Source organism: Phycodurus eques, chromosome 18 (assembly GCF_024500275.1).
Source record: "Phycodurus eques isolate BA_2022a chromosome 18, UOR_Pequ_1.1, whole genome shotgun sequence".
NCBI classification, from domain to species: domain Eukaryota; kingdom Metazoa; phylum Chordata; class Actinopteri; order Syngnathiformes; family Syngnathidae; genus Phycodurus; species Phycodurus eques.
This window is the reverse complement of record NC_084542.1, coordinates 4,483,605-4,496,555: the sequence shown is the minus strand read 5'-3', so window position 1 is coordinate 4,496,555 and position 12,951 is coordinate 4,483,605. Positions and strand designations below refer to the sequence as shown.

The following is a 12,951-nucleotide window of genomic DNA, read 5'->3' as shown; positions in this document are numbered from 1 at the left end:
TGCGAGAGACCATTTGGATGATCCAGAAGAGGATTGGGAGAATGTCATATGTTCAGATGAAACCAAAATAGAACTTGTTGGTTAAAAAATACTTGTCGTGTTTGGAGGAAAAAGACTGCTGAGTTGCATCCAAAGAATACTATACCTACTGTGAAGCATGGGGGAGGAAACATCATGCTTTAGGGCTGTTTTTCTGCAAAGAATACTATACCTACTGTGAAGCATGGGGGAGGAAACATCATGCTTTAGGGCTGTTTTTCTGCAAAGGGACAAGGACGACTGGTCCGTGTAAAGGAAAGAATTAATGGGGCCACGTATCGTGAGATTTTGAGTGAAAACCTATTTCCATCAGCAAGGGCATGGAAGATGAAACGTGGCTCGGTCTTTCAGCATGACAATGATCCCAAACACACCGCCGGGCAACGAAGGAGTGGCTTTGTAAGAAGCATTTCAAGGTCCTGGAGTGGCCTAGCCAGTCTCCAGATCTTAACCCCATAGAAAATCTTTGGAGGGAGTTTAAAGTTTGTGTTTCCCAGTGACTGCCCCAAAACATCACTGAAAAGGAGATCTGCATGGAGGAATGGGCCAAATCCTGGGTTCAAATCCTGCCCCCCCCAGTGTGAAGTTTGCATGTTCTCCCCGTGCCTGCGTGGGTTTTCTCTGGGCACTCCGGTTTCCTCCCACATCCCCAAAACATGCAGGCTAGGTTAATTGAAGACCCTAAATTTCCCGTAGGTGTGAATGTGAGTGCAAATGGTTGGTTGTTTTTATGTGCCCTGCGATTGGCTGGCGACCAGTTCAGGGTGTACCCCGCCTCTTGCCCGAAGATTGCTGGGATGGGCTCTAGTGAGGATAAGCGGAACGGAAGATGAATGTGTACACACACACACACACACACACACACACACACACACACGTACATGTATATATACACACATGTGTATGCACACAGACATATACATATATACACATGTATGTACACATCCATATATATATACACGTATTTACACAAATATATACATACATATATCAACATATACATGCATATATACATGTAAATATATATATACACACACACACACACACACATGTACTGTGGGTACGGAAGGTATTCAGACACCCTTAAATTTTTGTGATTTGCTAAAATATATTGCAGTCATTCGCTAAAATCATTTCAGTTCATTTTTTCCCCTCATTCATGGACAGACAGCACCCCATATTGACGGGGGAAAAACGGAATTGTCGAAATTTGTGTCAAAAAAAAAAAACAACTATCACACAGCCCAAAGTATTCAGACCCTTTGCTGTTGAACTCGGGTGCCGTCCATTTCTTCTTATCATCCTTGAGATGGTTCTACACCTTCATTGGAGTCCAGCTGTGTTTGATTATACTGATTGGACTTGATTAGGAAAGCCACACACCTGTCGATATAAGACCTTACAGCTCACAGTGCATGTCAGAGCAAATGAGAATCATGAGGTCAAAGGAACTGCCTGAAGAGCTCAGATACAGAATTGTGGCAAGGCACAGATCTGGCAAAGTTTACCAAAAAAAGTCTGCTGCACTTAAGGTTCCTAAGAGCACAGTGGCCTCCATAATCCTTAAACGGAAGACGTTTGGGACGACCAGAACCCTTCCTAGAGCTGGCCGGCCGGCCAAACTGAGCAATCGGGCGAGAAGAGCCTTGGTGAGAGAGGTAAAGAAGAACCAAAAGATCACCGTGGCTGATTTCCAGAGATCAAGTTGGGAGATGTGAGAAGGTTCTAGAAAGTCAACCATCACTGCACCCCTCCACCAGTTTATGGCAGAGTGGCCCGACGGAAGCCTCTCCTCAGTGCAAGACACATGAAAGCCTGCATGGAGTTTACTAAAAAACATCTGAAAGACTCCAAGATGGTGAGAAATAAGATTATCTGGTCTGATGAGACCACGATAGAACTTTTTGGCTTTAATTCTAAGTGGTATGTGTGGAGAAAACCAGGCACTGCTCATCACCTGTCCAATACAGTCCCAACCGTGAAGTATGGTGGTGCCAGCATCATGCTGTGGGGGTGTTTTTCAGTTGCAGGGACAGGACGACTGGCTGCAATCGAAGGAAAGATGAATGCGGCCAAGTGTGTGTGTGTGTGTGTGTGTGTGTGTGTGTGTATGTATACACACACTGGACGAACACCTTCTCCAGAGTGCTCAGGCCCTCAGACAAGGCTGAGGGGTCACCATCCAACAAGATAATGACCCTCAGCGCAGGTATATACACATACAACCCAAATTCCAATGAAGTTGGGACGTTGTGTTAAACATAAATAAAACCAGAATATAATAATTTGCAAATCATGTTCAACATATATTTAATTCAATACACCAAAAAGAAAACATTTCATGTTCAATCTGATAAACTTGATTGTTTTTAGCAAAAAATCATTAACTTAGAATTTTATGGCTGCAAAACGTTCCAAAAAAAAGCTGGGACAGGGTCATGTTTACCACTGTGTTACATAAACATTTCTTTTAACAACATTCAAAAAACATTTGGGAACTGAGGACACTAATTGTTGAAGCTTTGTAGGTGGAATTCTTTCCCATTCTTGCTTGATGTTCAGCTTCAGCTGTTCAACAGTCCGGGGTCTCCATTGTCGTATTTTCCGCTTCATAATGCGCCACACATTTTCAATGGGAGACAGGTCTGGACTTCAGGCAGGCCAGTCTACTACCCGCACTCTTTTACTACGAAGCCACGCTGTTTTAACACGTGCAGACTGTGGTTTGGCATTGACTTGCTGAAATAAGCAGGGGCGTCCATGAAAGAGACGTTGCTTGGACGGCAGCATATATTTCTCCAAAACCTGTATGTACCTTTCAGCATTAATGGTGCCTTCACAGCTGTGTAAGATACCCATGCCATTGGCACTAACACAACCCCATACCATCACAGATGTTGGCTTTTGAACTTTGCGTCTATAACAATCTGGATGGTTCTTTTCCTCTGCCCCAGAGGACACGACGTCCACAATTTCCAAAAACAATTTGATGTTTTTGATGTTCTTTGGACTCGTCGGACCACAGAACACTTTTCCACTTTGCATCAGTCCATCTTATATGAGCTCGGTCCCAGAGAAGCCGGCGGCGTTTCTGGGTGTTGTTGCTAAATGGCTTTTGCTTTGCATAGTAGAGTTTCAAGTTGCACTTACGGATGTAGCGCCGAACTGTATTTACTGACATTGGTTTTCTGAAGTGTTCCTGAGCCCATGTGATGATATCCTTTACACATTGATGTCAGTTTTTGATGCAGTGCCGCCTGAGGGATCGAAGGTCACAGGCATTCAATGTTGGTTTTCGGCCTTGCCGCTTGCATGCAGTGATTTCTCCAGATTCTCTGAACCTTTTGATGACGATATGGACCGTAGATGATGAAATCCCTAAATTCCTTGCAATTGTACGTTGAGGAACATTGTCCTTAAACTGTTCGACTATTTTCCTCACACACTTGTTCAAAAAGAGGTGAACCTCGCCTCATCTTTGCTTGTGAATGACTGAGCAATTCAGGGAAGTTCATTTTATACCCAATCATGGCACCCACCTGTTCCCAATTAGCCTGTTCACCTGTGGGATGTTCCAAACAGGTGTTTGATGAGCATTCCTCAACTTTCTCAGTCTTTTTTGCCACCTGTCCCAGCTTTTTTTGGAACGTGTTGCAGCCATAAAATTCTAAGTTAATGATTATTTGCTTAAAGCAATAAAGTTTATCAGTTTGAACATTAAATATCTTGTCTTTGTAGTGTATTTAATCAAATATAGATTAAACATGATTTGCAAATCATTGTATTCTGTTTTTATTTTGTTTAACACAACGTCCCACAACGTTGGGGTTGTATACTATACACATAGCTGCACAATATTGCAAACTTGGGATATATACTGCGATGTGAAATAATGCAGGATCAGTGTTGCGAAGATTCTACGCAAACTAGGCCAACGTTTAGCTCATTGTTCCAAAGATGAACAAGTTCAGTTCATAATTCAAAATTTTGAATTAACACCGGTCCAAAAACAAACTAGTTCATACTGTACTCCCCCGCACCCAATGTTGCTGGCGAGCTATTACCCTCAAAATACAGGCATTTAATTTCCTCATTGTTGCCAGCTGCAGCTTTCTCACTCAAATCTCAAAAACATGAGAAAAAAATGGAGCTTTTTAAAATGAGGAGTATGATAGGAATGATGGTGAAAGGACACTGATAACTTTGCATTCCCAGCAGCACTGGCTGCCATTTTTATAAATATGTACTGTATTACAAAAGAACACATTCATTCCCATTTACGCAGTGTCCATGAATGCACCTCGCACACTCACTAAGCTGACACTTGCCTGCCGAGTTTCATTTTCCAGAGCGAAATAGGAAATGTAGCACGTGTAGAATCTTTTAATCTTTGAGCATGGTCTCTCTGCTGGTCACTTAATATTACAGTTGATCCACTGTATATTACAGTACACCAACATCATAGCAGACCCTGCGATGTGAATATCCCCCACGCGTACATCGCGATGGCGATGCTCAAACAACATATATAAAAGATAAATAGTAAGTACAGTAGTAGTGGTAATAGTAAGTATCCGGCTAGTACGTGACGTAAAATTTAGAACTTGATACAACTGTGTATTTTAAGTTTAAAACACCCAAAAGAACCTCCCTCAAAAACAACAGTTAGTAAAAGTCCTCACAGTGGGATAACCTGTCTCTGAGTCCCTACTATGGCTAAGACATACCACAGTGAATAATTATTTTCAAATACATTTCTTTAGATGCAATTATTTTCAAGGTTATTGGCAACTCGATCACAATATTGTGTACATGCCTAGCCTACGTACTCATAACTTAAGAATGGGACTCCTACAACTTACATTTGTTGACAGTAGCGTCCCCATCAGCGTAGATCAAAATGAGAGGCTGCTAGCTGAAGTCATGTACAGTGGGTACGCAACGTATTCAGACACCCTGAAATTTTTCACTCCGTTATATTGCAGCCATTTGCTAAAATAATTTAAGTTCATTTTTTACCTCATTAATGTACACACAGCACCCCATATTGACAGAAAAAAAACAATTGTTGAAATTTTTTGAAGATTTATTAAAAAAGAAAAACTGAAATATTACACAGCTGTAAGTATTCAGACCCTTTGCTCAGTATTTATTCGAAGCACTCTTTTGAACTAATACAGCCATGCATCTTATTGGGAATGATGCAACAAGTTTTTCACACCTGGATTTGGGGATCCTCTGCCATTCCTCCTTGCAGATCCTCTCCAGTTCTGTCAGTTGGATGGTGAACGTTGGTGGACAGCCATTTTCAGGTCTCTCCAGAAATGTTCAATGGGGTTTAAGCCAGGCATCTGGCTGGGCCATTCAAGAACAGTCACTGAGTTGTTCTGAAGCCACTCCTTCGTTATTTTATCTGGTTGGAAGTTGACCCTTCGGCCCAGTCCGGTCCCGAGCACTATGGAGAAGGTTTTCGTCCAGGATATCCCTGTACTTGGCCGCATTCATCTTTCCTTCGTTTGCAACCAGTCATCCTGTCCCTCCAGCTTAAAAACACCCCCACAGCATGATGCTGCCACCACCATTGGGACTGTATTGGACAGGTGATGAGCAGTGCCTGGTTTTCTCCACCCAGACCGCTTAGAATTAAGGCCAAAAAGTTCTATCCTGGTCTCATCATACCAGAGAATCTTATTTCTCACCATCTTGGAGTCCTTCAGGTGTTTTTAAGTAAACTCCATGCAGGCTTTCATGTGTCTTGCACTGAGGAGAGGCTTCCGTCGGGCCACTCTGCCATAAAGCCCCGACTGGTGGAGGGCTGCAGTGATGGTTGATTTTCTAGAACAGACTGCATCTCCGGAGCTCAGCCATAGAGATCTTTGGGTTCTTCTTTACCTCTCTCACAAAGGCTCTTCTCCCCCGATTGCTAAGTTTGGCCGGACAGCCAGCTCTACGAAGGGTTCTGGCCGTCCCAAATGTCTTCCATTTAAGGATTATGGAGGCCACTGTGCTCTTAGGAACCGTAAGTGCAGCAGAATTTTTTTGTAACCTTGTCCAGAACTGTGCCTTGCTACAATTCTATCTCCAAGCTCTTCAGGCAGTTCCTTTGACCTCATGATTCTCATTTGCTCTGACATGCACTGTGAGCTGTAAGGTCTTACATAGACGGGTCTGTGGCTTTCCTAATCAAGTCCAATCAGTATAATCAAACACATCTGGACTCCAATGAAGGTGTAGAACCATCTCAAGGATGATCAGAAGAAATGGACAGCACCCGAATTCAATATATGACAGCCATAAGTATTCAGACCCTTCGCTATGACAATGTGATATTTAAGTTTTTCTTTTTTAATAAATCTGCAAAAATTTCAACAATTCAGTTTTTTTTCTGCCAATATGGGGTGCTGTGTGTACATTAATGAGGGAAAAAAATGAACTTAAATTATTTTAGCAAATGGCAGCAATATAACAGTGAACATTTTTGGGGGGTCTAAATACTTTCGGTGCCCACTGTATACTCCTACACTTTGCCAATGTGAACGATGGCATTCAACCTGACATTGCAGTGAAGTGTCTCGCTGCACGCTGTTTTGAAATCATCTGATCTGAGATTAGCAGCTTTATTAAACGTATGATTCATTTAAAATGGATCACTCCACTCATCCTGACAAATGGCACAGTAGAAGCCAAAATGAAAACATCCTCACTGATTCTCAAAACGTGGTTTGAGACGGTACCATTAGTGGTGTGCTGGCTACTCAAGTGGACTGGAAACAATCACTGCCTCAGTACAGTTCAATTGTGTTTAGCTTTATAGGACAATACATTTGCATTTAATCTTTAATAACGATTTTCAAACTTATTTAAGTTAGGTTTTTGCTGATCCTTAATGTACACTACATTTTAATTGTATTTTTTTTATTTTATTTTTTTATTTATTTATTTTAAATGGATAGGCATCAGCTCATCTGCAACCCTAGTGAAGCAGTACAGAAAATGGACGTATGGATGGATATTTAAGTGCAATGTTCAAACTGCACATTAGAACAGTATCTTACAATAAGATTAAAAATACCTTTTGGGAATAAAATGTCTAATTTTTGATGAAGAATTAGGCCTACTTTGCTACTGTCTTCTAACGTGGGTCATTACGGTGGTACCTGGAGAGCTAAGTTTCTTTTGGTCGTACTTCCTGTAAAAAAGTTTTCAGAACCACTGAATTGGACGAAAGTTGGGTATTTAAAATAAATTGCTTTACACAGTTTACTCTCCCTTGCTTGCATGTGTGTGACTTCGAGTGACAATCCACACGACAAGAATATTTAGAGCCTTATTCCCCCTGAGATTTGAAAAGTATGACACATTGCAATTAATGCCCATTTACCAGACACATGATATATATGTAATATATGTAAATATCGCTTGTATTCATCACTGAAAGAGACAACATATACAGAGCTGCTGCAAAGCCAGTAAACTGTCATGACACGAAAAAGGTGGCCATGACTGCTACAATGTTGTCACTTAAATATAGAGGTAATAAATCCAAGGACAGTCAAAATGGAAAATATGGAAAATAAGAAAATGATGAAACACCTCTCTCTTCGAGTCTTCTCCAGCTTGTCTTTGAGCACCAGGATTTCTTTCTGCACGCCAAGCTGCTGGCTCTCTGCGTCACGTAGCTCCTTACGCAAAGCCTTCAACTCAGTGCTGTGTTGTGCCTCCCGACGTGCCAGTTCCTCCTCATACAGGTGGGTCTTCTTCTCCAGGTCACCCCGCAGACGTCCCATCTCCTGGGATTGGTCAGATGATGCTGGGGCAGCAAATGAGCCAACTTGTTTCACCTGAAAGGGATGGAGCGATGAATAAGATGGAGTCTGAACAATCTGAGATGAGCTGAAACAATTTGACAGTGAAACATCAGATGATTAACTTTTTAACTAACGTTAACATGGGCTGAAGCATTCTGAAATTGGTTGTTGGAATTTTATTCGATTCTAAGCTTTAAAAAGTATTTTGACCTTTACACATCCATTCACAATATCGTCTGGAGTCTACAAAATGCCCCCCAAAATTTGGACACGTATCAGAAATTTTTGAAATCCCAAGTGGATGTCATCAATTGTACTGGTAGATTTTTCCACAACTCATTTTACTGCAAAGTATCCTCAGTATGAGCGAGACAAACAAATCCCTGCTGTGATGCACTAAAAAACAATGGAAAGTCCTGGCACAGCACTGAAAGAGATATTTTACATGACTTACAAAACAGGTCAGATAAGGTTTAGAATGTATTATTTTTCATAAAATTTTCCATTACCATGCCATACAATGCAATAGAAAACAGAAAACATTATATAAGGTGCTAGGATTTTAAGAAATGATGGAAGACACCAAAAGTTGAGTATGAAAAATCACAATGATTGATATATTGAGCATATAGCCTTTCAAGAATGTGCAGACGTGATGGATTATGTTTAGCACTATTACCTTCAGCCTTTCCAGCTCCTCCTCCAGTTGTCGGCTGTGCTGCTCATTACGTTCTTTCAGCTTCCTCTCCTTAAGCGCTTCTGCTGTGCGCTCCTCCATCTGATTCTCCATCTGATAACATGGTTACACATTCATTTCTGTCAAGGACTTCGAAAAGTACAATCTGCTCATACATTACCAACACACACAATCTACACATGAAAGAAAATCTATCAAAAAACACGTCAAATAACTGATGGAGTATTGGGATTGTGACCAAAATCTATTTCTATCATCATTGTGGTATTTACAAATATTCTTAGATTTTCTCAAGAGAATTATGATGGAATTGTGCACCAAGAAGTGTAAAGAAAGGATCAGGTGCTAGCAACCACGGGGAGTCCACTCTACCTCTTTCCTGGCTTTCTCAGCCTTTCGAACCTCAAGGCGCAGAGCCTCAATTTTCTGATTGTGACTCTCCATTTCCTCCACCTTGTCACGCAGCTGGCGAGATAGATGCTGCTTTTCCGACCTGTGAGTTTGGTCAGAATATGTAGTTAATGATAAAGGTTAAAAGTAAGAAAAAAATTAGGAGACAAACCAATCAAACTAGTGCTTATTTGTTAAAAAATACAATCCTCTGAACATCCGTAATGTAAAATTAAAACAATACTCTGCTGAAACAATGTGTAATTTAATAACCACTGTTAACCATAAATACATTTTTATATTTGTTCCCAACTTGATTAGGGATTGTTGGAAGAGTATAAATTATAAACCACATACTCTTACACAACAACCTAGTAAAATTAATGCTTTTGAAAAGTTTGCCAGCAGTTGTCATCGGCACGTAAAGAAACAATGCATGTACGCCAACATGTGCGCATCATGTGACTTGGACTATGTTTCTATGCTGGACAGTAGCATTGCAGGAAATGTAAGCACTACCATTACGAACAGTGAGTTCTGTGTTCTACCATTGCTGTTTCAAAAACTCATGTCATTTTTAATTTTCACATAATCTCCTGCTGTATGTTGACACTTGAAAGTGCTGACATGAAAATGGTAACAATGCCATAATTTCCACTTTAAGAACTGTATTTTCAGGCTAAAAATGCTGTTGTCATGTAAACAACTGTTTTCAATTAAAAGCGGTCTCATGTAAGTGGATGTTAAGTCTGTTTAATGTGAGGCTCTACCTGAGGTCTGAGAGACCCTTGTTGAGTTCAGAAAACTCATGCATGGCCAGTTTTCTCTGGCTTTGAGCTTCTTTCAGATCCTTTGACTGCGACTTAATCTTCTCATCGGATTCCACAAGGTCCTGGCCACAAGCAAGAAATGTAAACAATATATGAAGCATTTTATGGCAATAAAGTCTTACTGAATACTGTTGGAAGTGGCTCATCTGAACAATAATGCTGCTAATGTTAAACGCCATTAAACTGTGGTAGTACCTTCAGCAGGTCATCCTTATCCCTTGTGAGACTCTTTATTTGTTTCTCTAACATCTTAATATGTTTGGACGAGTCCTCTAGTTCTCGACGAGCCATCGTCACATCTTCAAATTGTTTTTCCAATTGGCCTGAATCTGTCATACACACACAGTCAGACACTAAACTAATAATGGAAACACATCCCAAAACACCATACTTGCTCCATTACAAGATTGCATTTCTGTACGGCTGACATTAGCAAGATAGAAATCAGAAATAGAAGTCCTACCAGCGATTTGTTTCTTGAGGATGTCAATTTCGGTCTTTAAACTCCTGATCTCCACCTCCTTGTTTGCACTCAAAGGGCCTTCACTAGTTGGGTGCTGATGTGCTTGAACCGTCTGAGTCAAATCTGCAATGTCAATATATCCTTCAACATTCTTCAGAACTAACTTCTGTAACAAATAAACACTCATTAACACAGCATTATGCTCCGAGATATATATATATATATATATATATATATATATATATATATATATATATATATATATATATATATATATATATATATATATATATATATATATATATATATATATATATATATATATATATATATATATATATATATATATATATATATATATATATATATATATATATATATATATATATATATATATATACACACACACACACACACACACACACACACACACACACACATACACATATATATGTATATATATATGTATATATATATATATATATATATATATATATATATATATATATATATGTGTGTGTGTGTGTGTGTATATGTATATATATGTACACACAAACGCACATTTTAGTAGTAGTATGACCTCCTCCCTCACCTTGAACTTTGCGGTTCAGCTCCAGTTTCTCCTGTTCCAAGCGGTGGATCCTCCTCTCGTAGGCCTCTATGGCTAGGCTGTCCTCAAGGCTGCGCTGGACATCTGTGTCCAGTTTATCCTGAACCGCCTTGCCTGCTTCAACTGACAGCTGCTGCAGGCAACCCCTATCAGAGATTGTGCTTAGGAGGAAGAAAATTGTGAAATTAATTATGTAGAGCCCTTTCAAACACAACAGAATGAAGTGCCTACAAATCCTATTCGCCCTAACCCCCCACCCCCCCCCCCCACCCCACCCCACACTACGTGGTGTTTTCGCTAACCATTATAATATTCAGTAAATGAAAATTTGTCTTGACGTTCTTTCCATTTCCAAGTGATAATTCTCTGTCCACTAATCCACAGACTTCTCCTCCCTTTAAACTAGACTTTACGCCGATCCGATCGGTGTTATCGGTATCGGCCGATAATTAGCATTTTATGCTGATCGGCTTTCATGTCATAAGTCGCTGAGCCGATCTCTTCACCCTTCATTTTGTCTCTCATAGGTGAGGTATACCAATTATGAAAATGACAGGCCTCTCTCATCTTTTTAAGTGGGAGAACTTGCACAATTGGTGGCGGACTAAATATTTTTTTGCCCCACTGTAAGTATAGTAAGTATTAAGTAACTAAACCTACTGAAGGAACTGCACTGGTTGCTGCTACCATAGATATTAACTGATCAGTTTTGAGTGGCAAGTTTATGGAGAAGTTTAATGTAGACACCACAGTAACAACTCGATAGGTTAAAAGTCACAAGATGCTAAGAGAAGTTAAAATAAATTTGACAATGTATTCCAGCTTTATTTATTTATTCATATATAAATATTTCATCACAACAGCTGATTCATCATGTTACAGTAGCTTTTCTGAGTGAAAAGAGGCTGAACTTTGCTTTTTTGAAGCAAAATACATATAAACCAACAAAAATGCACTTTTATTGTTCAATGCTGTAAAGCCATCCAAGTTATCAATAGGAAAGAAATCACAGGGACTAAAAGTGTTCTCTGTGACTCTGAACAGTCAGACTTTCACATGAGAGTCAGAGGGTGTGGCTCCCTGAGATGTGAAATTAGGGCACTTTCGGCTGGCAAACGATTGCCGCCCTTGCACCTCTGGTGTAAATGACGAAAAGTCCCTGCCTTCATTTGTTGAAACAATAATTTGCACACTGACTGGGACAATAATATATTACTAAAAAGCATGAATTGATACTGTTCATGGCCACCACAGTTATTCAACGTAAAGTTCGCCGCACCTGATTTATATACTTGGAAAGATTAAACTAGTGAACTTCATCCTTATAAGTACAGTCAGAGTCATGTAAAACCTTTAAGGCAGAATGGTGGACTGGTAACAGCGACATTACGCAAAACAGAGTAGAAAGAGCTCAAGTTACAGAGTGATGGGGAGAATAGAAAGGGTGCAAAAGCAAAAGACTATGATCTCTGAGCCTTGAAAAGATAAGAATGGCTTTGCCACGAATAGAACTTTAGTGAGAATGTGAACATCAGTTTATTCGGGATTTAAGGTTTTTTCCCTATTTAGCCTCTTATCTAGCCACACTTTTAACTTGTGTTTTAAATTAATTGATTTCACTTGTTAACTTACCATTTACTGGTGTAGGTGAAGCCAACAAAGGGCAAATGGTGGCCAGAAAAGGCAGTGTGAGAGGGAGGCGGCATGGTCTCCTGTAGAAAAAAAAGGTAATGAATACATGACAGAAGGCATGAAATCATGCAGTCATCAAGTAACAATTTCATTGTCTTAGAGACGACTGATACACTTACTGAGTTCTTGAGAGAGTCATCATCCACATCAAAGTTGGAGGTATCTGTGGGACTGCTGACCTCAGGGATGTAAGGGGCCTCACACAAGCGAATATTGTCCCAGTCAATGCCTGTGCATTAAAGAGGTCACACTTAACACAATAAACTTCAAGAACACTGAAAATGTGGAAATTATTACTTTACTCAACAATGCTGAAATTTCACTTTCCAAGAAAGATTGATTTATGTGATCTATTTGTGCTCTACAACAGGCAGCATATTAGTTGGTTAAAGTTACTCAGGATTGCTAGCAAATTTTCATGT

At 40.0% G+C, this 12,951-nt stretch overlaps 1 protein-coding gene across 9 annotated transcripts in view; it reads right to left on the bottom strand.

Annotated features, from left to right (window-relative positions):
• cdc42bpab (CDC42 binding protein kinase alpha (DMPK-like) b) overlaps nt 1-12,951 on the bottom strand; it is a 101,458-nt gene that overhangs the window by 24,710 nt on the left and 63,797 nt on the right. For all 9 annotated transcript variants that reach the window (XM_061704740.1, XM_061704744.1, XM_061704747.1 and 6 more), the window contains exons 9-17: nt 12,649-12,758; nt 12,470-12,549; nt 10,820-10,998; nt 10,228-10,350; nt 9,960-10,093; nt 9,705-9,826; nt 8,917-9,037; nt 8,527-8,637; nt 7,633-7,880 (exon numbers count right to left, since the gene is read on the bottom strand). In XM_061704740.1, coding sequence (XP_061560724.1) covers nt 7,633-7,880; nt 8,527-8,637; nt 8,917-9,037; nt 9,705-9,826; nt 9,960-10,093; nt 10,228-10,350; nt 10,820-10,998; nt 12,470-12,549; nt 12,649-12,758 — 1,228 coding nt within the window. The remainder of the gene's footprint in view (nt 1-7,632; nt 7,881-8,526; nt 8,638-8,916; nt 9,038-9,704; nt 9,827-9,959; nt 10,094-10,227; nt 10,351-10,819; nt 10,999-12,469; nt 12,550-12,648; nt 12,759-12,951) is intronic.